Source organism: Nelumbo nucifera, chromosome 4 (genome assembly GCF_055504915.1).
Source record: "Nelumbo nucifera cultivar China Antique chromosome 4, China Antique-T2T, whole genome shotgun sequence".
NCBI classification, from domain to species: Eukaryota; Viridiplantae; Streptophyta; class Magnoliopsida; order Proteales; family Nelumbonaceae; genus Nelumbo; species Nelumbo nucifera.
The window spans coordinates 8,178,424-8,204,716 of NC_142652.1; the positions used below are offsets into that span (position 1 = coordinate 8,178,424).

Below are 26,293 nucleotides of genomic sequence, written 5' to 3' on the forward strand. Positions count from 1 at the left end.
CCTGAAAATCATCCATGGGCACGACTGAGAGGTCTATCATCCCTTCCCAGTCACCAAGTTGCAAGACCACCCCATGAGCTACACCTTGTATGGGTTTGGCATTAGAGTTCACAGCCTTCAACCATCCGACTTCATTGGTAGGTGCAAGTTATACTCGGGATGCCTCCTCCATAGAGATAAAGTTGTGGGTAGCACCTGTATCCACCATGGCTCTTGTGGGCTTACCATTCAAGCGAATGTCTACATACATCAGTCCCTTCAGCTTGAACTTCGGTGCTCCTTGCGGGCTCGTCTTTTTCTTCATTGCATTGAGTCTTCGTAGAGCCCCCATTCTTGTCTCCTCTGGTTCCTTCTCCTCTTCGCTATGCTCATCATCACTAAGCTTTGCAAGCAAGGCATTGAGCTTTCCCCGACTAGGACAATCCTTAGTCCAATGTTTTTCCTCACAGATGAAGCATGGTGTCGGAGGTGTTCTCTTCACAAACTGGCCACCCCTGTATCCAGAGTCTCCTTCGGGTCTCCTGTAAAACTTAAAAGTGTTGGGTTTATTTGGCCTGGAGTCTCCCTTGGGCGCGTAGTAAGGTTTCCTATCACCTCCTATCTTCCCTACGCCCTGATATGAGTTGGGTTTGGGGCCGCCTTTGCTTGGTCGCCTATTGTCTACCAGTTGTTTAGCAACGGCCATGGTTGTGGCGAGGTCCTTCACACCTCGTCTCTGGAGTTCAAGCTCGACCCATTGTTGTAGGCCGTCCATAAAGTTGAAGAGCAGGTCCTTATCTGACATGTTTGTGATCTCGAGCGATAGTGCGGAGAACTCCTTCACGTACTCATGCAATGAGCCCGTGTGTTTTAGGTTCTTGAGCTTCCGATGGGCTTGGTACTCCACGTTCTCTGGATAGAATTGACGCTTTATCTCGCTCTTGAACACAGACTAGGTATTAATGGAGCATAATCCTCGCTCCACATTGGCACATCTCCTGCGCCACCATAACATAGCAACATCAGTAAGATACATAACAACCGTACGCACCTTGGCCGCCTCCTCAACGAGCTTGGCAGCGGTGAAATATTGTTCCATTTGCCACAGGAAGTTGTCAAGCTCCTGGGCATCGCGGGTCCCTGCATATGAGGTAGGCTCGCGGACTTTGATCTTTGGAGGGGCTGGAGCAGCAGGTGTGCTGGCTGTACTGGCCATCAGCCTCTTCAAAAGGGTCACTTCGCCCTTCAAGTCTTCGAGCTGGATCTGTAGGCACTTCACCAGGTCTTCTAGTGGGTTGTCTGGCCTGTTGGAGCTGTCACCGGACTGGAATGATCCTCCAATCTTTCCATGACCGATGCTACGGTCTCAAGGTTGAGTTGAAGCTCGTCCACACGGTCACGAGTTTCACCAACCACTGCTTCACAGTACATGATGCACTTGTCCATGGTCGCAAGCTTGTCAACTGACTTGTCACGCTTGCTATGCTTTGAGCTGGTGCTTTTGTCTTTAGGAGAGCTACCTCTAGGCTTGTCCTCATTATAAACCCGTGAGATCCCTTCCTGGATCTCCTCTCGCATGTTAGTGGTAAGCACAAACAGTACGTTAATCTTTTTGGGGAGTGACAAAATCATATACTGAACATGTTACATACTAATTAGATGCGTGCTTATGGCGCTGATGGTGGCTGAACCGTCACACAGCGGTGGTGTGTAACCCTTCCCCAGTCATTTTCTCCTCTTCTTCTTTCCTCCTCTCTATTCTATTCTCCCATATTTCTCTTTCTCCCTCTCTCCTCCACTATTTACCATCTCTTTCGACGAACAAGAGAGGAGTTGCAGTGGCGAAACTCTTCTGTTATTCTCGTTCAATTCATCCTATCTCCTGGAAAAAATCCAACTGATCCTCGACCTCACTATATCCCTCATCATTCCCTCTTAACCTTTCATCATTTTCCAACTCTCCCACTCCATCGACCCTTTCCTCTTTAGTTTCCCCGTTCGGATAGAAGAATTCGACGCAGCGGCCACAGAGATCTCGCCGGTCAAAGAAACTCAACCCGGCATTGCGTATTGCTCCCATGAGTCTATAGGTTGTTCTCCTCCGGAGCCATATCTGTTCGAGTGCTAACTATCCAAAGCCGAAGTAGACTTGAAGCTCATCTGTACTGCTGTATTCATCGTCCGTGGAGTAGATCCGGACGCAACAATGGTCGCCTGAGCTCCCATCCTCGACCAGTTGGCGAAGTTCATTACTGAACCTCCCTCTTAGCTCCATTAACATCCTGATCAATCTCCGTGAAATTCGAAGACGAGTGACGCTCACCGGAAGCTCAGCCGAAGCTCCCTCCCTTTGTTCTGTTGATCGATTTTGGGTTCAGACACAGTCAGGTAACTCCCCTCCCCTCTGTAGTTAGTTTTTTTTTTGGTTTATCTTTATTTTATTTCCCTGTATCCGGCTTTAATCGGAGGTTGAGGGAGGGGGGAAGAGAGTCGACGGACCTGTAAGCTCTCGTCCCCTTCCCAACTCTGTCATAATTTTTCTCTGTTGTTAAGTTTTCTTCTCTGTGATTAATTTTTCTTTGCTACTGATGATTTCTTAGATTACACTTTCTTCTGGTGTTAGATCCAATTGTCTCAGTCAATGGTTGATTTGTGTAGGCTAGATTCTTATTTCTTTTTCATGAAAAGCCTCTGGTTTATTCAATTATTTTTTTCACTGTAATTAGCTTGACCTTTTGAGTTGATGGAATGGTAACTTGACCTTTAGTTTCATCCGGTCTTGATAATACCTGCTAGAACAACTGGTTTATTAAATCCTGTTTTATTTATCTTTCCTTCTAATATCAAAGCTGCAAGAATAGGATCAGTCCATCCAATCCTCTGTCAACCTTTGTTTCCCGAACCAATTAGCATGATTTTCTTTTCTTTTTTCTTTTAATCTTAACACAAATAGCATGTTTATCTTTCCTTTTAACAGAAATCCGATCAGCTAGATGTTTAGGATCTTTTTTTTTTCTTTTTTCTTTTTAATTTTCAGATGCCTTTTTATCTTATTTTATTTCCTTTTCATTATTAATCAATTGTGTTATAGCCGAGTAATGGAACTGCTTCTTAGGTGTTCTGCATGTTAAATAATAATCAAAATGTTAGATCCTCTACCGCAGTAGTTGGTCATTAATTATCTTTTATTTTATTTTATTTTCTCATTGTCGAGTAAAATAATTTAGGATCTTGTTTGATGCTGATTAATTGCTTATATTTACTCTTAGAGTCCCTTGTGGACCCCCCGCCTTTTGGACCCAGGAGAGGGGTGCCTAACCCCTTCCTCTCTCTCATATGAGTCTTACCCGGACTGGTTAGCTGGTGCCTCGAGCCTTGGAGTCACTATGAAACCAAAAATGATTTTTTGGCATAATTCTTGGAGGTCCCATCACCTCTATTTCACTTGATTGATGGGTGGCGAGTCCAAATCAGCCCAAGTGAGCCGTTTTCTGATGCTCACACCCACCACCAATATTGTGTTAAAGATCAACTTATCTGTTATAGGCCTTTTGTTTCTCTTCTTTGTTTTCTTCCTTTTTTTTGTTTTTGTTTTCATCGCTAAATAGGAATAAGTGGAGTTCAGGTTAGCGTTTCACTTTGTTCCTGTTGAACTACTCCACTACAATCTAGGAGATTTGATTAAATGCGCATAGTGAGATTGGTTTTATTTGCATGTGCTGCCATTTTTGATGTTTATCTGGTTTCACATTACTATGTGCTGCTGTCTCCTTGTTTATTTTCTTGTACTTTCATATACTTTTAACTCCTGATATTATCAAATCAATAAGATGTGATTGCATTTCTGCTTTTCTTGTTCTGTAATTGTCCACTTGGTTCTATCGCATTTCAGCATACCGGCATTGGGATCTATTTTCATATCATTTCAAGATGTGCTGTTTAAACTGATAAGAAAGTTGTGTTTTAATTAGTTAGACGTCTTAGTATATCGACAATCGTTTATCCTATTGTTATGCTTATCCAATCATAAATTCAGTGGTTAGGATTAGTTAAGCTTCGATTCTTACTTTGTTGTGCGATCTAGGGTCCTTGATCTTCAACTCATTAGTTCCCTTGTCATTATCATTTTGCCTGCTTTTTCATTGGAATTGTGTGAGAGATAAATGTTGATCAGTTTTTTTCCTCCTTTTTTTATCTTCATTTAATCTCATGTATTTGATGGCCATTGATTTCAGCTTGGGCTATAGCTATTAAACAAGCTTTTGCTCGTCTTTTAATGGTTACAGGTAGGCTTCTTTTTTATCCTTCACAAATAATGGAAGTGTAAACTGCTGTATTCAGAATGGTATTTGACCTCAATTTCATGCCAAACTTAGCCTTGGAATACCCGTGTAGGCCCCATCTATCGGACACAGGAGAGGGGTGCCTAAACCCTTCCTTCTCCCATCCAAATCATACCCGAGCTGGTAAGATTGGCACCTTATATGTGGAGTCACTAAAAAGCCAAAATGATTTTAAGTGGAAAAACCCGGGAGGCCCATCCCTCCAAATTCGTTCCCAATGATGGGTGGTGACTCCAACTCAGCCCCAAGTGAGCCATTTTCCGACACTCACAGTTGCCTTCTGGTAACTTATCAGTCTTTTTTTTCCCCTTTTCCTTTCAAGTTGAAGAAGAAGAAGAAGAGTCTCAGGCTTTCTATGCCAGTAAACGAGTTAAGTCTGTTAAATTGTCATCTATTTTTTTTAGTCTTTCGGTTTTTGTTAAATTGTCCATTTGTTGAACTTAACCTTTTCTATTTTTCTCACTATTACCAAAAGAAAAAAGGTTTCTGACTTCCCACCCCACCAAAGCTAGCTCAAGTGCAACTAAGTTCATCATTCATTTAGGTAATGGCATAATGCATCAATCTCAATGGACAACACCCCATCTTAGGATTGCACTTAACTACTACAAGTTCACCTATTTTTGGTAAGCTTTCCTCAAAGATTTAGGGATTCCCTTCTGGAACTATAGGAGCTTGCCATGTATCTTTGGTAAAGGAATTATGTGCTTATAGTAAGATTAATAAGAAATATTTCCTAAACAAAACTTCTGATTAATCTCTATGTTTTCACCGAATATTCTTGTTTTGGTGCAGGTCATGATAGAAGCCCCATGTATATTTCTTGCAAGTTGTGATATATGGGGTTGCAGTAAATGCCAGGATTGGGCTTGATTTGACAGTAGCCTTAATTTTCGGTAAGTCTTATTTCATGTATTCTTAACTCATTGTTGAACTACTTTTTCTCTCTCTCTCTCTCTGATCTGTATATATTGTTTTCTCTTGCCCTCAGGTATCGAGTTTTCTGGCGTCCCGGCAACAGAACCAGGGTTTTTAATGTTTTCCTTCCACAAATTTACTTGTTCAAAGAAGTCAAAGTAGGGACAATTGGCTGAATCTTCAAGGAACGCCTCATACCTGAGACTTGGGTTTCTAAATACACCTTTTAAAATTGAATCCTGTAGCCGTATTATCGAAAATGTGTGTAATTGCTCTTTTTTATTGCCTTTCTTTTTAACTTAATTCTGTTCATTCGTTCTTGACATCTTAATATTGTTAAGTTGAATTTTGTAGCCCCTTTGTTTTATGTTTCTTTGTCTGCTTCAACACTTTTTTTTTTTTTGATGCAGGGGAGCTGTTAAATTGGAATTGCATTATCCCAAAAGTATTAATGGGGTAACTGTGGATCCCCAACCGGATTGGAGTCCAGAGGGGCTTATATCAGAGTTGAAATCATTAGAGTTGAAGCTCAATCCCTCTTCTGTTGTTCCCGAACATTTTATCAAAACAAGAATTCGGTACTTATTCCATGTCTGGTCCTTATCACTCACATGTTATTGCAAGTGGGATTTATTGATACCCCCACCCTCTTGGCCAAAAAAGCAATTTTTTGCTTGTTCTTTTGGTAGAAAAACAAGTGCTAATATATTTGTGATACTTTTTCCTGTATATTTTTTTACTTGGTAGATTACTTTCTGTATTCACTGCTATTCTACCATCTTCTCAGGGAAGATCCCAATGCCAAGGAAACTAACAAGGGACCCTCGGCTTTTGTCATGCGTATTTCTGATAATGAAACAGAGGACACAGAAAGTGAGGACGAAGAGGTCCTTGCTCAAAATTTAGTTGTTAGCAAGCGATTCTCTTGCAATGAACTTTACACAAGGTAGAGAAATTTTACTTCCTTATTATGTTATTTTTGTCTATGAAGTTCTTTTATGCAAAAGTTCTTGCCATTTCCAGTTTTTTTCCTTTTTGTCTTTGGACTTCACAAATTGGAGATAAATTTTCTTTTGATCAATAACTAGAATTCATTAGATTAAAAGAATTTAGTTACAACACTCCAAAGAGAGATAAACAAGCTTAACTCTCTCTAGGAAGATAACAAAAAAGAAAATGTTACAGAACAGCCCAAAACATTTGATCCCTTCCCACCCCCTGCTTTGCCAAAGCATAAGCAATTGCATTTGCTGTTCTCTTGACCCACTGAAACTTGATTTCCAGTCCTCTAGTTAGCTACTTAATCTCCTTCCTCTCATTAGCATATTTCCAAAGTCCACTACCTTCTTGTAACCAACTTAATACCAGCTTTGAGTCCCCTTCAATGATTAACTTTTGTATATTCAGCAACATATTCGTAGAAATATCAACAAATAGGTCCAAGGATTTCAGTCAATGTACCACCCTCACTGTTACTACTTCATTAAGGCATTCTTTACTTTTTTCAACTTCAGAGAAAATTCTGGTGTTCCTTTCCTCCCAAAGAGTCCAACAAACAACAACCCTAACACATCTCTACATTTATCCTTCCCCTTTTGTTTGGCCAACCAAAGAATGAGGGGCTAAACAAACTTTGAATGTTTGGCAGTGGTGTCCACCTACAACCAAAAGAGGAAAGAAACCCTTTCCAAAGATCAGTAGCAAAGGGGCAAGAAACTAATAAGTGGTGGGAGCTTTCACCATTAGCCTTGCAAAGAATGCACCAATTTGGAGACAAGCACCAAAAAGGCCTTTTTCTTTGGAGTATGTGTACGTCACAAGTATTACATCTTCTGAGGAAGGCTCCTCAACAAAAGGCTCCAATCCTTGGAGGAATCAGCTCACCCCAAACATCCTTAACTGGAAAGTTTTGTGCAAATGGACTAGATAGGGACTTGAAGAAAGAGGCACAAGAGAAGGTTCCAGTGGGAGTTAGGGTCCACAATCTCTTATCCCTCTCAATGGGATCCAACACCACCCAATTTAAGATCTGAACTAGACTCATGACATTTTCAACCTGTACATCCCTTAAGCCTCTTCTAAGCCTCAGATCCCAATCAAACCCAAAATTAGACTGAGAAGGAATTATAAAACTGGACACAACCTTGCCCTTAAACCAAGAGAGTGAAAACAAGGAAGGGAATTGATCTTTCAAAGGTATCTCACCCACCCAAATGTGCTCCCAAAACTTTATCTGATTCCCAGAGCAAAGGTCATACATGATGTGCTGCAGAAAGGAAGGAAGAATGGCATGTATAGATTTCCAAGGAGAGGCACCAACAGACCTTGCCAAAGTCCCAATGTCCTAGCCATCATCTGCTTGACCATGAATACTTAAAATTACCCTCGTCCACAGTTTATTCCCCTCACCTCCCAACCTCCATAACCATTTCCCCAACAAGGCTTAATTTTTCCTTTGAATGTTACCAAAACCTAACCTTCTGTCAGCCCTACTCCTAGAGACTAGTTCCCAATTCACCCTGTGATCCTTCCTCTCCTCCCCTGGTTCCCACAAGAAGTCTCTCATCAACTTCTCCAAATTCCTACTTATCTTCACTAGGATCCTAAAAACCGATAAGTAATACACAGACAAACTAGCTAGTGTAAACTTAATCAAAGCAATTCTACCACCCAGAGATAAAATAATTCTTCTTCCAAGAGGCCAACTTCTTAGCAAATCTATCAATTACGGGGCTGCAAAAGCTCTCTTTCCTCGGGTTATCCCCCAAGGGCATCCCCAAATAGTTCAACGGCCATTGAGACACCGTACAACCCAAAGCTTCAACCTTCTCCAATATAGCTCTCTCTTCCATATTGATCCCCACCAAACAACTCTTATCGATATTTGACATTTCTTCAAACACTTGAATCACCAACTTCAAGTTTTCGGCCCATCTCACATCCTTCCCCTCACAGAACATAATTGTATCATCAATGAACTGTAAGTGGGTGATAGGAATGTTTTCTTTTCCAACTCTCCATCCCCTCACAAGACTTCTTGAATCTGATTTCTCAATTAGCCTCCCCAACACTTCAGCGATCAAGGTGAAAAGAAATGGAGAGAGGGGGCCCCCTTGTCTAATTCCCCTAATAGCTGGGAGGTGATCCACCACTACCTTTCCATTTACCAGGATGGAGTAATGACAAGTCTCTATACAACCCATGATCCATTTACACCATTTCTCCCCAAAACCAAAGCAATCCAACACTTGCATAAAAAAGACCAATCAACCATATAGTAAGCCTTCTCTAAATCCAACTTGCACATAATTCCTTTCCTCCTTGTTCTGTGCATATCCTCCACACACTCATTGGCAATTAGAGATAAACTTTACATGATTTGTTAAATATGGTTTGCTTCTTATTTTTTCCTTTATCATGTGTTGATTGGTTAAATTTTTCCATCTCTTCCTTGAGTTCTTCCTTGCTTATTTAGTTGAGGTCAAGTCTTCAAGAGCTTAGGGGTCACCTTTTACCTTGGAAGGTGACAGTTGTTTCTTATGGTTTTATCTAATGAAAGTTACCGTTTCCTATCAAAAAAAAAAAAGAGCTCAAGGCAATGACCCCTGACTTATTTGTTGATCTAATCCTAACAAATAAGAACTAAAATATATAAAAATATTATAAACTCAAAAACTAAAAAGTATAAAAATACTATAAAGTACCTTGTACAAAAACAACTAGGTGCTTGGGCTGGGTGATCCCCATGGTTTCTCAGTTGCCGAGCTGTCACTAGGTGCCCACCTAGGCTTTTCCATGACAACTATCTTGTGCTGCATTTATACGTTTTTACATTCAAACTCAAGGGAGGTTGCACCTTGTGCCTCTCCTTGGGGTTCTTGTTACTTTTTCTGACATATCGTTAATAAATCGTTTATTCATTAAAAAAAATTGTATGTTTTTTCACACATGTACATCCTCTCATGTGCTCTTCATCTTTTTGATTGGTATGACATTTTAGTTACTCACAAAATTAGAAAAAGTGATAGTCCTGATATTAATGTATAAGTTCTTGCAGACATGAGTAATGGGACTTTTGCGAAATTTCATCCAAATCCAATTAATGAAGTACAGATTGAGGTTGTAGATCTTGAGAAGCTTTGAGATACATGAGGAAAGTTCTTTTTTTGTTTTTTCTTTTTATTCCTGACATCGAAGAGCGTGATCCATGAATTTAAGTCCAGCAGAAAATATCTATAGGGTTTGGTGCTAGTTAGTCTGATTCTACAAGATTGATTTTCACCTAAAAGGACTATGTTCCCAAATGCCAAATGCTATTTTGTGTCTCTTGTCCACCCTCTTCCATTCAGCAAAGGAGACTCCATTCAAGCTGAACTGCACACGATTTTGCAAGGCCTGCAGTTCGGGAAGTTTTTGGGGTACAAGAAGATGAAAGTGGAAAGTGGCTAAAATGTTGTAATACGGTGGATAAAAGACAACATCCATGGATTGTGACAATACTGACAGATCACATAGGAGATAGATTAGTTAGAAATAGATCTGGTTTCTACTTTCAGTTGGTGCCTAGATCCAGCTAGTAACTTGGTTGATGCTTTAGCTTAACAAGAATCAGTTATTTTGGGCAAAGCTGTAAAGCTGTAGTGTAAAAGGTTAAAAAGGGAAGGGGTTTGATAAACACTCATAAAGGGATGCTTGACATGCTGTACATATTCCATTCTTTTTTTTGATAAGTAATAAGCAAAAAAAGTTCATTAAAAATAAAAAAGATATAGTACATCCTGGACAGGTGTTAAGGAAAACCTATCATCAAAAACGGAACAGAAACAAATACAAATTTAGCTCTCCATCTCACAATTTTGTAACCCCACCATCTCCCATAATCTTTCTCCTAAATCTTCTCTCTTAAGCTGAGAGAACTCAGGCAAAACCTGAACCCAATCTGCAACAGATTTGTCAACAACCGCCATTAGTTTTTCCAGTTTCCCTTCCTTGTCTTCAAAGATTATTCTGTTCCTTTCTTTCCATGTGTTCCAACAGATGGCAAATCGAAGACAACTCCATATTATTCTAGCCTTCTTCCCTCCCTAATTCCTGGCCATGTTTTTGAGATTTCCTTAGGTGTCCATGGTTGGAAGTTTCCAACTCCAAAGAGTGCCATGAAGAGACTTGACAGAAACCCAGAGATTTTACATGAAAAGAAGAGATAGAAAACAGATTCCTCAGCTTCCTTACACATAAAGCACATATTGGCCATGCTGAAACCTCTTGTCTTCAAGTGATCCAATGTCAACACACAATCCATAGCCACCAGCCAAGCAAAAGCTTCCACCCTGGGGGGCACTGGGTTACCCTAGATCTGTCAATTGAGTCAAATTCCAATTGGTTCCTCAACAAGGCTGAATAGCAGGATTTAACAGTAAATTTCCCATTTGAGCAATCCTTCCACCATATCTTCACTCTTTCCAGCTTCTCCAGAAGATTTAAACACTCCTCTATCTCCCTGTCCAAGAGTGGTCTTCTAAACCTTGGACACCATATTATCTGTTCCCCAATTCTTTCATAGTAGCTTTGAATACTCACTTCCAGTTCAGACAGCCTGAACAGTCTTGGGCAAACTTCACACGATCTTCGTAGAATCTTATTCTAGCTCTATCCCTGACTGCGAAGCTTGTTAGACTTCTGAAGTCCTGATTGAAGTTCTTAATTCCTGTTGAAGATTAATCAATTTTATGATGTTTTTCTGAGTAGATGTTTTATGTTAGTTGTTAGATAGGAGGTGGGGACTATAGTACTTATGTGAGTCCAAATTTTATTATGTTTTTGAGTGTTATATATGCTGTTTTATGTTTTTCCGCTCTATAAGGGCATAGTTGTCTTTGTATTGTTCTATTATTTTTAGTATAAATAATAAGTGAAGGGGGCGGCCGGATTATTGCTCTCTCTTCTTTTCAACTTCTCTTCTCCTTCTCTCTTCCTTCTCTCTTCAAGAAACTACTTTTCTTTCATATTTTTTAATTCAGCAGATCTCTACTTGGTATCAAAGCATCAACTAGGGTTTCATGAAGCATTCTCATGCAGCCCTAGATCAGCCGACTGCATGAAGTAGTAAAGGGATGATTGATCTGCTATAGATTGCCCAGTTCTTGGATTTTTTGGTGGGATCTAGTCATTAGGAAGGTGATCTACTGTTCGACATCAAAATTAGGAAGAACTAGAGTATGAGGAAGAGTCCCAAAAAAGTTGGACTCTTTGTTTTTGATCTGATCTTGGGTGCCTAGGTATTGTTAGTTTTCTTTTTATTTTTCTGAAGAGGGCGGTTTGGTTTCTAGAATTTTCTGAGCCTCTCGGAGTGATCAATTCACTCTTTTTTGTTGGGAGGCGTGGGGAGGAGAGAGATTTCTCTCCAGCTAGGGTTTTCTTCTTCTGGAAGGGTTGGTTTCTATGTGTGATATTACATTATTTGTTGAAGGTCTCCAATCTATTTTTTCTTACTGTTGAACTGTTTGAAGTAAGATGGAGAGTTGGAATACCAAGATGAAATCTATCGGTACTGTGGGACTGGGTGTTGGAGGTAGTAGTGATATTTTGGGTCTGGGATCATTACTACAGTAAAACTTGATGGTACAAATTATTTGGAGTGGGCACAATCAGCTAAGATGGTTATTGGTGCCTGTGGAAAATTAGGGTATCTCATTGGGGAGGAGAAGAAACCTGATACAGACTCTTTCCGATGGGTGCAGGAGAATTACATGGTAATGTCTTGGTTGTGTAATTCTATGTTACCTCAAATTGCAAAAAATTTCCTATGGGCTAATACTGCTAAGGGGATTTGGAATGGAGTGACTGAAACCTACTCTTAGAAGCAAAATGAAGCCAGAGCCTATCAGTTAAGAAATCAGGTGATAAGTATGAAACAAGGAGAAAACCCTCTTGCTATGTATTTCTCCATGCTAAAAACCCTATGGCAGGAAATAGATCACTTAGAAATTGTGGTATGGGAAAGTGTAAATAATGCAACAACTTATCACAGACTGGTAGAGAGGAATAGGGTTTTGAGTTCTTGGCAGGGCTGAACCCTGAATTTGACATTGCTAGGCAACATATTCTTTCTAGGGAGGGTGTGACACTCTCTCAGGCCTATGCCTTTGTCTCTGGTGTGGAGAGTAGGAGGAATGTAATGCTGAGACAGCCTGGGATTGACCAGTCGGCTATGGTTGGTACAACAAAACCTAAGCCGAATGGAGACAAGGGGAGTAGTGAGACTAGAAGGGAAGATAAGAAGGACTTGGTGTATGATTATTGCAAGAAGCCTAAGCATATCAGGGACATTTGTTGGAAGCTTCATCCAAATCTTATGCCTGCTCGGATAAGAAATAAGAAGGGAAATGCAAATGTAGCCACTACAGGAGACTCTTCGGCCTCTCTTTCCCAAACTGATTGGGAATCCATTGAAGTAGCAACAGTGAAAATAGAATTGGAGAGGTTTGGACAGCTTATGAGTAAGAAAGATTCACCTAGCTCTAGCCTTCCAGATGGACAGCAGAATGCAGGAGCCAACTACACCACTTCCTTTGCACATGTAGGTAGTTCATATGGAACCGCAAATTTTGCATCCACTTCAGGTAAGGTGGGACCTCCCTAGATTATAGACTCAGGAGCATCTGAGCACATGACTAATGCCCCTACCCTTTTCAGTTCCTATCAGTTGTGTCTCTACAGTAGATGGTTCACATATGCCCATTGCTGGGAAGGAGACAGTTAGAGTGACCAATGACATAAATCTGTCTTTTGTTTTACATGTCCCTAGACTTCATACCAACCTACTGTCTGTTAGTTCTTTGACAAAAAATTTGAATTGTTCCGTGACATTTCTTCCTGGTAATTGTGTTTTGTAGGATCTGGAGTCAAAGAAGATGATTGGGAGTGGTCGTGAGGTGAATGGAGTCTACCTTTTGGATGAGATTCTGAGACACCCAGGCCATCATGTTAGCAGCAACAGTAGTAGTGGGTCAGAGTCGGTGAACCAGATTATGCTTTGGCACAATCGCTTGGGACATATTTCTTTTAGTTCATTGAAATGTCTTTTCCCAAAGTTGTTTGAGTCTGTTCAGTTATCTACTTTGGAGTGTGAGAGTTGTCATTTAGGAAAGCATTGTAGACAGTCTTTTAAACCAAGTAATAAAAGAAGTAATGCTTTTAATATTGTTCACACTGATGTATGGGGGTCATATTATATCCCTTCCATGGGAGGATTCCGTTACTTTCTCTTGTTTGTGGATGATTATACACAATATTCTTGGATATATTTGATGAGATCACGCGATGAGGTTCCTAACTTGGTACGATAGTTCCACCAGATGATTCTCACACAATTTAGAGTGAGAACTAAGGCTTTTAGATCAGATAATGCCAGAGAGTACTTTGAGAAGGACCTGACCACGCATCTCTTAGAACATGGTGTAGTTCATTAGAGCAGTTGTGCATATACACAATAACAGAATGGAGTTGCTGAGAGAAAAAACAGACACATTGTGGAGGTGGCAAGGAGTCTTATGGTGTGTGATTCAGTTCCTGTGTAGTTTTGGGGAGATGCAGTTCCTACAGCTGTGAATTTGATTAACCGTGTTCCTTCATGGACTTTGGGGTTTAAGGTGCCATTTAGTCTTCTTTTTCTAGATGGGGAGATATTTCATATACCTCTGAGGGTTTTTGGCTGTGTTTCTTTTGTTCACATTCTTGGCTCTCATCGCATGAAATTGGATCCTAAGGCCAAGAAATGTGTTTTTCTTGGGTATGCTCAGAACCAAAAGGGGTATTGCTGTTATGACTTAGTGTCGAGGAGCAGATTTGTCACTATGGATGTTACCTTCTTTGAATCCACCTTCTCGAGTGGTTCTCTTTAGGGGGAGAGTTTTGAGGAGGAGAACTCACAATCTGTTCCTCTTCTTGTTTCTTTGGTGCCTCCATCAGTTTAGCCAGCACCAGCACCTCCATCAGTTCAGCCAGCACCAGCACCTCTAGTTTCATTACCTAAGCCACTACGGGTAGCCTCACAGAAATATCAATGCCGATAGATGATGGTTGACTCCACACATCCTCAACCCACACCACTCTCTGTCAGTCATTCTGAAACTCCAGATTCGGCAGATACAGTTCCAGGTATTCCTCTTGAGCCTAAAGCTTGTTATGTTTTTTGATGATAATGTTCCTGTCCCTAACACCATTGTTGCAGTTGATCCCACTGACCTTGATCTTCCCATTGCACTTCGTAAGGGGAAGAGAAAGTGTACAACCCACTGCATTTCACACCATCTTTCCTACAATGCCTTATCACCCTCTTACCGTGCTTTTCTTTTTTCCTTGGATTCTGTGTCTATACCCAGGAATGTTACTAAGGATCTCTCCAAACCTGAGTGGAAAACAACCATGCAAGATGAGATGGATGCTTTGGTCAAAAACCAAACTTGGGAAATAGTTGATCTCCCCCAGACAAGGAGACAGTCGGATGTAGATGGGTATTCACAGTGAAGTACAAGGCCGATGGCGAGATAGAGAGGTACAAGGCAAGGTTGGTAGCAAAAGTGTATACTCAGGCCTATGGTGTTGACTATTTTGAAACCTTTGCAGCAGTAGCTAAGATGAGTTAGTTCGTATCCTTTTATCTCTAACAACCACCTATTCATGGCCCTTGTTCCAACTTGATGCAAAAAATGCCTTCCTCAATGGTGATTTACAGGTGGAGATATATATGGACATTCCAACGGGCTTCTATGAAAATGTTGGTAAAGGAAAGGTGTTCAGACTCAGAAAATATCTGTATGGACTGAAACAGCCACCTAGGGCTTGGTTTGACAGGTCTAGAGGGGCACTCATCCGTTTTGGATACACACAGACACAGTCTGATCACACCCTCTTTGTGAAGAGGAGAGATGCTCTGGTGTCAATTCTGATTGTGTATATGGATGATATAGTGGTGACAGGAAATGATCTGGAGGAGATTGATGATCTCAAAAAATCATTGCAGCAAGAATTTGAGATCAGAGATCTTGGTGAGCTCAAATACTTCTTGGGGATTGAAGTTGCAAGATCCAAGCATGAGATCTTCATTTCACAGAGAAAGTATGTACTTGACCTATTGCGGGAGACTGGGAAGCTAGGGACCAAACCAGCAAACACTCCTATTGATCCAAATCATATAATTAATGGTGTGGATGGTGAATTGGTAAAGGATGTGGGGAGATATCAAAGAATGGTGGGACGACTGCTGTATTTGTGTATGGCACGATTAGATATTTCTTATGCTGTCAGTGTTGTGAGTCAGTACATGCACGCACCTCAGGTTCAACACTGGGAAGCTATTGAGAGAATACTTGCATATTTGAAAAAGCACCCTGGCTGAGGCATTCTTTTCTCAAATCATGAGAATTTGAAGCTAGAATCCTATACAGATGCAGATTGGGCAGGATGCTTAGATGACAAGAGGTCTACATCAGGAGTGTGTACCTTTGTAGGTGGAAACTTGATCTCCTGGAAGAGTAAGGAGCAAGCGGTTGTGGCAAGGTCAAGTGCAGAGGCTGAGTATAGATCCATGGCTCATGGTGTCTCAGAACTTCTTTGGGTTAGATCTCTTTTGAGTGAGATTGGGGTGAAAGCAGAGGAACCTATGATGTTATATTGTGACAATCAGGCTGCAATCAATATTGCCCACAATCCAATTCAGCATGATAGGACAAAACACATTGAAGTTGGTAGACACTTTATAAGAGAAATGGTAACAACCAGAGAAGTTTGTTTGCCTTACGTTTCTTCAGAGTTGCAGTTGGCTGATGTTCTTACTAAAGGGGTGGCAAAGAACAAGCTTGAACATGATCTACGCAAGTTGGGAATGTGTGACATTTTACTCCCAACTTGAGGAGTGTTGAAGATTAATCAGTTTTATGATGTTTTTCTGAGTAGATGTTTTATGTTAGTTGTTAGATAGGAGGTGGGGACCACAGTAGTTATGTGAGTCCAAATTTTATTATGTTTTTGAGTGTTATATATGCTATTTTATGTTTTGCCTCTATTATTTTTAGTATAAATAATAAGTGAAGGGGGCGGCCAGATTATTGCTCTCTTCTTTTCAACTTCTCTTCTTCTCCTTCTTTCTTCAAGAAACTACTTTTCTTTCATATTTTTTAATTCAGCAGATTTCTACTATTCCTTTCAATTCTTTTTAATATATTATAGTTCGAAGTTACCCATAAAAAAAACAAGGATGAGTATTCTTGAATCAGAGACCACGATGTATGCATGGAAGATATAACAACTTTACCGATAGGGTGTTGGTTGCCTTTGTTTTTTTTTTTTTTTGTTTTAATTCTTGTTTATTTTTGGAGTTGTTTTTGATTTGTCTATTTTTAGCAGGATTTGCAGTAGGTACTTTGAGTTATTTTAGGAGTAAATGAATTCATAGTTTAGTATCCACATTGGTTATATATGGGTTTGCCTTAGGCCTAGTGCAAATGGGGTTTCTTCTTAGCAGCTTCCAATTTTGAATTGGAGGTTTTAAGGGGAGGTCTGGCCCCTTATATTGAGCCTGTAAATGGATTCATTGTAATTGGAGTTTTTGGAGTTGATTTGATAAACAAATTTACTTTGTAGCTTTGAGTATCTCTCTTTTTAGTTAATCTCTATCTTATATTTTCATCTCCAGAAGTTTGTTTCTTCTATCTTGTATAACAACTACTCCACTTTTTTCTTTATGTTTTTCTTCCAATTTCTTACTGTTGAAATTCTTTTTTTCTTTTTTCTTGATCACTTGTTGAAATTTCCTTTTTCCCCAGCATTACTATTATATAGTTTAACCAACCATATTTGGTCTTTCACTTTTAAATATTCACCTATTTTTTTCTGTTTAATTTAAATTGCCATATTCTGTTACATTTTTTTTGAAAAGTATATTATTTTATTAGATAAAGGGAGAGGGCCCTCAAAATCAATGGGCTATTTTCTCAGCCCAAGGTGTAGATCAATTATGTATATCTAGCTATTTGAAAATTCAAAATCACTATCATCAGTGGTTCTTTGCCATTGGTTACAAAAATGAGAATATCTAAAGTTGTGGAACTTCTTGGACCTTTGACCATAATATTACTAGTCTCTCCATGCTTCCAGTCATCACCTTTTTAGCAGTAATTTTCCCATAAATATCCTGTTGTTTCTTTCTAGCCATATTCCCCAGCATATGGCAAAGGGAACCATCTTCCATAGCATTAGCTCACTGGTTTGCCATGAAAAACCATATTCTGCTACATTTAAATTGATGTGCTCCATCATATTCATATATACAATTTGATTGAGTGATGACTTTATAAAAAAGGCTTCCATTTTCAAAATACTTAAAATTTGGTTCTCAAGCACAACATTGTCTATATATAACTTAATTCTTTCCTATTATTGTGGAGCTTGATAATGCATATTTTCTTTTTATCTTGTCACTCTGTAACTTTTTGTTGATATGCTATTTCTCATAGTATGATTATATTTATTGGAAACTTTTGGTTTTGATATCTTTTTCTATCTCTTCTTTCAGTGGCACTGATGATTCTGAAGATGAATTGGTTATTGAAGCAACTCAGACCCAGTTGATGGAGAAAGTAGGGGTACCTGAAGTTGTTTTGTTTGAACTAGATGAAGAACACCGACGAGGAATTAAGGTATGAATTTGTGTTCCCTTAAATTATATAGTTTTTTAAGTATCACAATATTTTATTTCACTGTTAAAAAGATATTTCATTAATCTTTCTATATAAAATTTCAATTTTCATGTTCTTTAGTATACTTAATATATCATAGTTTGGAAATTAGTAGGTAATGAGAACATTGTTATTTGCTTCTTTGAACCTTGTGTATCACTTGATGTGAATCGTGCTAGCTCCAGTTTGGTGTTTAGATGAACCTCAGATTTCTGATAATAGGAATCAGATGTAGTGAATATTTAGACATTAGTAGTAAGCATAAATTCTCATAGCTTATGACCTAATGTACAAATTTCCAAAATTTAACCTACCATAAAATCTGTTCTAAAAATCGAGAAATGCTCCTCATCATGCTTTTAGCTTTTCACCTTTTTTAATAAATGATTAGCTATCAAAGGAATCTTTTTAGTTATTGTGGCACAGCTAAATACTTTCTTGCTTTTTTCTTTTGTTTCTCTTGTAAATAGTTAAATACAAAGAATGGTAATTCTCTCCATTGCTCCTATTCTATTTACTACAGTGGCTAAGAATCAAACTATCACTATATTTCTTCTACTTATTCTGAGTGCTGAATGACCCAAAGGGATTGTGAAGGTCTTTCTACCAATTGGTTCTTTCCCTTCACCAATTACATACAACTGTTCACTAAACTTTGCTTGGGAATTTGTGACCTTACTACCGAGACACAAGGAACAAGAAACCATGACTGAACCATCCTTGTCCAATTTTTTCTTCATTTTGTTGTAAATGGTGTTTTTCAGTTGTCCAACTTATCTTCATATATGCTTTTGGATGCTAGCCTTTCTTTTCCTACCATCATTCCTCACCTTTGTCATTTGATATGATCACGAAAACTTTATAAATTCAAGACGAAAAGAGACCCAACCTTAAACTACACTCTGGCTGAACCAACATATGAGAGCATGTTACTGAACTTCTATCTATTCTAGAGAGTGTTTGCTTGGACCCTCTTCTCCTGATAAAAGAGTGTGGGTTCCTATCCCAAAAGGTTCTTTCACTTGTTTATCCTTCTTCAAATCCCTTTGATTGAGTACTTATTTTGAGCCTTTCCCAGTGAAAGAAGTTTGGACAAAGCCTGTGGTCCCCCAAAATTGTTGTTTTCTGTTGGAAAGTGTACATTGGTAAGATTAATACTTTGGAGAGTTTACAAAAGAAAAAGCCTTTCATTTGTTTATCCCCAAACTGGTGTGTACTGTGCAATTCTCATAGTGAGGACTGTTACCACTTACTGGTTTCTTGTTCCTTTGCTGCCACTCTTTGGGATTGGATGTTTGTTTTGTTTGGATGTAGGTGGAATCAATCAGCATAGGTAAAATCATTATTCTCACCAACTACCTTTGCTTGCCTAACAAAAAAAGGGAGGAGTATGTGGAGATGCTTCAAAGCAGCCACCCTATGGACAATTTGGGAAGAAAGAATTGCTAGAACTTTCGAAGATAAAGAGAGGTCCTTTACAGAAGTGAAGGAATGTATCTTAACCAGGGCTATATATTGGCTGAAATCCTTGGTTTCTTTCAGCTCTTTTTCATTTGATGACATCTGGAGGAATTGGGCCATAGTTGCACACACTTCGGTTAGAAAAACCAGAGCCACTACAGTTTGGGTAACTCCCCTAGAAGGATTTTTTAAATTGAATTTTGACGGAAGCAGCTAGGGTAACCCAGGACTGTCTGGCATTGGAATAGTATTGAGGAATGAGAATGCAACATCATATCCTTATTCTCAGGCCCAATAGGGATAGGGGACTCTACAAGAGCTGAGATATTGGCTACAGTACAGGGAATTCAGATTGCTAATCAACTAGGAGTGGAGAACCTATTGATTGAAGGGGATTCTAAGGTGATTGTGGGCTGGCTGTCAAATCCAGACTCAGTTGTTTGGAGTTATAGGGATCTCATTGTTGAAGTTTGACCTGCCATAGAATTCTGTCTTGTTCGTTGACTGTAGAGTAAAGTAGACAGCAAGAAGTAGGAGAGGAAAGAAGAAAAGAGAGAAGAGAGAAAAGAGAGAAAGGCTGGTTCGAATTAGGGAAAAAAGTTAATCCCTTGATTCGGCCAGACCTATTATTATATTATTGACTTATTGAAAAAGACTTGAGTGCCCTTCTTTAAGTAAGAGGCACTCGAACTAACATAACAGTACACATCAGCATTCTCAACAAGTACAGTAAAAAGTGATGGAGCACTTAAGTGACTTGGTCAGCTTACTAACAGACATAAGATTAAATGGAAGCTTAGGTACATATAAAACAGAGGATAGGGATACAGGGTCTAGGTCAACATTACCAACACCACAGATAGATGACGTGGAGCCATTAGCAAGGGTAACAGATTGTGATGTTGAGCAATGTGTGAGAGATGAAAACACACCTGGAGTTCCCGTCATGTGATCGGAGGCTCCAGAGTCAATAATCCAGGGGTTGGGTGTGGATGCCAAACAAGCCATACCTGAGTGTGCAAAGGAAGCTGTGTTCTGCTGCGACTTGGATTGAACAAACCTCTCATACTCATCACGAGGAACACTCACCATCTCCTTGCCTGGACCATCTGAGGGAGTAGAAGGCATCGGGTCAGCTGACCGTTTCTCCTGTGTAGGGCTGAAACTGGTGTCACTAGTCATGGCATGGTTGGCCCACGTCGAGGGAGGACCATGTAAGTCATAGCAGTAGTTAATGGTATGTCCATCCAAACCACAGTGAGTACACTTCCGTGGACCCGAGCCACGTCCTCTACCACGAGCTCCCCCTGAATCTCTGCCTCCAGTACGACCACCACCACGGATGTGTGTAGATCCACCACTACCACTCCTGCCAGGCTGGGTTCCTCGAGTCCCACTTCTGCCACCTCGGCCTCTTGACACTGCAAATGCTGATTTATCGGAGACATTAGAGTCCATAGATCCAATGGAAGCCCTCCGAAGACGAGCAAACACCTCCTCTAAAGATGGAAGAGCAGATCCCCCTAGTATCTGGGCTCGTACTGGTTCATACTCAGACTTCAGCCCCACCAGAAACCGTGTTACATCAAGCTGCTCTCGCTGTTGCTGTTGAACTTTGACATCTGAAGTGAGAGGATGATAGACATTTAACTCATTACGGATATTCCTCACATTGGCATAGTACTCCTCAAGGCTCTGATTTCCCTGTTGCAGATTGAAGTATTCCTGATACAGTTGATATACCCTAGTGGTATTATCCTGACCTGAATACAGTTTCTTGGCATGATCCCACACCTCTTTGGCTGTGTCAAGAAACATGAAGTTCACACTGATTTTGGGTTCCATACTGTTCCACAACCATGTAATGATCTGTGCATCTTCCTGTTCCCAGTCTTCATACTCCTGAGAATTAGCGGGGGGTTTCTCCTCTCTTATATGCTTCACTTTCTTCTTCGTCTTCAGAAAAACCTCTACAGACTTGGCCCAAGGGACATAATTCTCTCCATTCAGTTTAATGGAGGTCATTTGGACATTCAGGTAGTCAGTAGATATCATGACACTAGGTTTACTATCATTGTTATCTGCCATTGCCGAACTCCCTTAATTCTGAGCACTGAATTAGGAGCACTACACACTGCACACTACACACAGACACTTCATCGAAATCTGCACACTGATTTCAACAGCTGAGAACTGCAACACCACAAACCCTACTCACCGAAGTCTGTACACTGATTTCAGCAGTATTAAATGTTGAAAACTACAACACCACAACCCCTACTCACCGAGGTCTACACACTGATTTCAGCGATATCAAAAGCTGAAAACCACACTTGTAACACCACCAACATTAATCCACAACTATAGGAAGCTTCACCATTAAGTAGACACTATTGCCATTCGAGTCACACACAAACCAGAATAAACCCTAGCATAAACCCTAGCATACTGCAATCTGAGAACCCATCATGCGAACTGTACTACACCTCTCATGTATTCCATAACAAAAAAAATATAAAAAAAACTTTACCTCATCGCCTGAAGGCCAACCATACGAAGGGCTGAGACACCACTGCACCACACGTACCAGCCCTAACTAGGGCTTAGAAACCACAGCAACCAATCACCAACGACACAATCGGAGGCATAGAGACCTCCTAGGGAAGAGGGCGATCACTCCTTTTCAGCCCTTTTCCCAGTCTCCAACTCACAACTGAGAACCCCAAGTGAAACCCTAATTCGAATGCGCAGAAGGCAGAATTCTAGCAAGTCTGATTTGGTGAACCTAGCTCTGATACCATGTTGAAGTTTGACCTGCCATAGAATTCTGTCTTGTTCGTTGACTGTAGAGTAAAGTAGACAGCAAGAAGTAGGAGAGGAAAGAAGAAAAGAGAGAAGAGAGAAAAGAGAGAAAGGCTGGTTCGAATTAGGGAAAAAAGTTAATCCCTTGATTCGGCCAGACCTATTATTATATTATTGACTTATTGAAAAAGACTTGAGTGCCCTTCTTTAAGTAAGAGGCACTCGAACTAACATAACAGTACACATCAGCATTCTCAACAAGTACAAAGACTGAAATACCCCTTCACTAACACCACTAACACTCATCAAAAAAGTTAAATGCTTAACAAGGCACATAACATGTAGATATCAATGGGTGGGTAGGGAGGCAAATGCCTTGGCTGATCATCTTGCTAAACAGGGGTCTACTAGGGACCATTTATTTTGGGCAGCTTTGTATTTTTATTTCTGATCTCTTGTAATGTTTAGGGGAGGTTGCATCTTGTGCCTCTCCAAGGGATTCTTTTAAAATCTTATTTCTCTTGTTTAATGAAATCTTTTCAATTATCGGAAAAAAAATGAATGCTGCAATTCATGTAAATTACTTTCTATGGGTAACTTTTGGGCAATGCTGTAAGATATAAACATAAATGAGCACAAAAGGTGTGTTGGACTAATGGTAGCTTGTTAACATGCATCATGCATGACTAAGAGGTTTCAAGTTCAAATCTTCCTTTTGGCATTTTGGATATTGTAACAATTTAGTCAATGGCACTGTTTTAAAACATGGAAGCATGATGCATAGTGTTCCACCACTTGGAGGTATGATGCAAGGTGTTCTACTACCTAGAGGTGTGAGGTCTAGTTTTGAACGTAAGAGGTGTAAGCCTCTTGAGCACAAGGAGGTGTAAGCCTCTTTAAGAGGAGGGGATGAAGAAGAAGAAGACGAAGGGGGAAGGGAAAGAGGAAGAAGGAGGATCTCATCTTTTTTGTTTATTATTAAGAAGAACAAAAATGCATAACACTAGTTGAAAGGGGGGGGGGGGATCTTGTCGCAAGGACCCCTAGCACAAAAAAGGGCTGCATTAAAAAGGAGTTTGGGAGGGGGTCTAGGGTCTCCACCCCTGGCCCAAACCTTTTCTCTCCTCTTTCCTTCCCTTCCTTTTCTTTCTTCTCTTTCTTCTTTATTTCTTTTTCTTTATGTTCCTTTTTTTTTCCTTTCCTTCATTTTTTTCAAACTTTTTGTATCAGGCATTGAGGCGTATGCCTCTTGCAGCTGAGGCATGCGCCCTTGAGGCTTCAATTCCTGTAGCATATGCCTCAGGACATTTTGAGAGTGCATCCAGACATTTGCCTCCCATGCCTCTTAAAACACTGGTCAATGGTTCTGCTGGGATTTGACCAATTTGACTGGTTTTCTAATGGAAAACCAGGGTATTAGAAAACCAGAATGGCCTCCAGTTCATGGGTCTGGCGGTTCGATCAACTGGTGCACGCCGAGTCTTACAATGCTGCTTTTGGGTGTTATTTGTCAAAGCTTATTGAATGGGCTTTCCAGCTTTGGATTGGCTTTAAGTGAAATGCCCCTGCTAAAGTTGTTTGCTTGTGCCATGTTAGCTTAGGCGTTTGGATAGGTTTCAGCAATTTTCTTGGGTAAATAGATCTTGGCTTTCTTTTTTTTTGTTAATGGAAAAGCATATGCACTTAGTAGGGTATTTTATAATCCCTTAAAAATACCCTTACAAGTTACAATACCTCAAATAGTCCTTTTGTCTTTTGCCGTTTTTAGTTAGTAACTAGAAGCACTTATTGATTGATAAAAAGAGGAACTGTACAAGGTATAAAAGGGCTCAAATGAAACCTAAAACCCAGTCTTCATTGAAGACCATTCCTCTGTTTCAGACCTTTGTGTCCTTTTATCTTTTATTGGTATTTTAGAATTACATCAATGCCCTTTTGACCTTTAAAAATCTGATTGACAACCAATGCATATCCTTTTATCTTTTTTTTTTTTTTTGAGAAGAAGTATCAATTTTTTTTGATAAATGAGAGTAGTTTTATTAATTCAAAAAATAGTAGTACATTCAGCCTAGGAAGAGGCATGAGGTGTTACCTCCCCCTAGGACTGAGTCATAAACACTAAACAAACACAAGCCTGAAACAGTTACAAAGTGGCCCAGAACAGATCTCCCCTTGACACCCCTCTCTTGGCCAATGAATCAGCCATTGCATTTGCTGATCTGCTGACCCACTGAAACCTGACTGACATATTCCTTGTCAGCCATTTAACTTTCTTTAACAGATCCCTGTAGCCCCAACAAGCTGTCTCTGGACTGAGTCATAAACACTAAACAAACAAAAGCCTGAAACAGTTACAAAGTGGCCCAGAACAGATCTCCCCTTGACACCCCTCTCTTGGCCAATGAATCAGCCATTGCATTTGCTGATCTGCTGACCCACTGAAACCTGACTGACATATTCCTTGTCAGCCATTTAACTTTCTTTAACAGATCCCTGTAGCCCCAACAAGCTGTCTCTGGACTTGTCAACCAGCCCACTACTACCTTGGAATCCCCTTCTACTATCAAATTATTCACTCCAAGTTGACTGACCATCTGTATACCTTGTACCGTTGCTAGTATCTCTGCCCTTACAGAATCACCAACACCCACTGGTCCTGAAAATAAAGGCAACATGTTGCTATCTTTGTCTCTCAGAATCCCTTCTATTCCAGATGGCCCTCGGTTACCTTGGCAGCTACCATCAAAATTCAGTTTTACCTCTCCATCCGGTGGGGATTCCCATTCAGCTTGTGATTTGTTCTTTGTGGAGACTGTAGAAGCCACTGCTGCCCAGTTTCTCCTTAAGTCATCAAAGGAGTAATCTGCCAACAAGTGTGAAGATTTTAGCCATGAGACTGTCCTTGCATTATGCATTCCTTAATTTCAGCAAGACTTTTTTCCTTTTCTTGAAATATTCTAGCATTTCTCTCCTCCCATAAAGTCCACAAGGTAGTGGCTCTGATACATTTCCACATTAGCTTCCCTCTTTTTGTCAATCTCCCAAAGGCAGCTGGAATGAACAACAGCTTAACTTCGGAGGGCAAGTTCCACCTGCACCCAAATAGTGCAACAATGCAGTTCCAAATATTGGCAGCAAAAGAGTACGATATCAGTAAATGGTTACAGTCCTCACCCTTCACTTTACACAAGAAGCATCAATTTGGGGACAAACACAAGTAAGGTATCTTCTTTTGCAAGTTTTCCACCGTATTGATCTTACCCAAGTAGGCTACCCAACATAACACTGCTATTTTAGGAGGAATTGGCCTTGACCAGACCTCTTTAACAAGGAACACCTAAGGGGAGGGATTGGAGCAGAGGGCTTTAAAGAAAGAAGCACAAGTGAAGGAGCCAACCGAGGTTAGAGACCAAATCCTTTTATCTAGGTTAGGGGGGTCTAGGCACACTGAGTCTAGAAGCAACAAGAGCTTTGAAACACAAAGAAGTTCTTCATCCCTTAACCCTCTTCGAAACCCAAAATTCCAGTTTAAATCCAAAGGGCGAACCAGGGGGGAAAGAAACCATGAAATTGGTTTCTTTTTAAAGAGGGAGATGAAATAGAGAGAAGGAAAGTGGTGTTTTAGGGGTTGAGTGCTCACCTAAATATCTTCCCAAAAAAGAATGGAGTTTCCAGAACAAGCATCATACCTTACAAATATGAGGAACTTTGGGAGAATGCCATAAATAGCCTTCCAAGGTGTTGTGAGCAAAGCCCTTCGGGATACCTCCGTGTTCCAACCTGATTCAGAACAACCATGGATACTCTTCACTACTTCATGCCACAACCTCTCCCTCTCCAAGGGCCTCCTCCAAAGCCACTTTACCTAAAAGAGCTTCATTCTTACTCACCACATTCCCCAAGTCTAGGCCTCCTTTTTGCTTCTACTCACCACCTCCCACCTAATCAAGTGATCTTTTTTCTCTTCCCCATGTTCCCATAAGAAGTCCCTCATCAGTTTTTCCAACCTCTTTGCCTCTCTTTTAGGAATTCTAAAGACTGATAGGAAGTATA

The 26,293-nt window shown here is 40.2% G+C and overlaps 1 protein-coding gene across 5 annotated transcripts in view; it reads left to right on the forward strand.

The window, feature by feature from the left end:
* Positions 1–1,548: 1,548 nt before the first annotated feature.
* Positions 1,549–26,293, forward strand: part of GLE1 (nucleoporin GLE1-like protein) — a 98,025-nt gene continuing 73,280 nt past the window's right edge. For 2 of the 5 annotated variants that reach the window (XM_088904529.1, XM_010250402.3), the window contains exons 1-7: positions 1,549–2,367; positions 4,215–4,265; positions 5,118–5,218; positions 5,314–5,501; positions 5,651–5,818; positions 6,028–6,186; positions 17,815–17,938. In XM_088904529.1, the coding sequence (XP_088760655.1) occupies positions 5,500–5,501; positions 5,651–5,818; positions 6,028–6,186; positions 17,815–17,938 (453 nt within the window). In that variant the 5' untranslated portion in view covers positions 1,549–2,367; positions 4,215–4,265; positions 5,118–5,218; positions 5,314–5,499. Of the gene's footprint in view, positions 2,368–4,214; positions 4,266–5,117; positions 5,219–5,313; positions 5,502–5,650; positions 5,819–5,987; positions 6,187–17,814; positions 17,939–26,293 lie in introns of those variants that run through there. The other 3 variants (XM_088904528.1, XM_088904530.1, XM_088904531.1) reach the window with 2 other exon arrangements.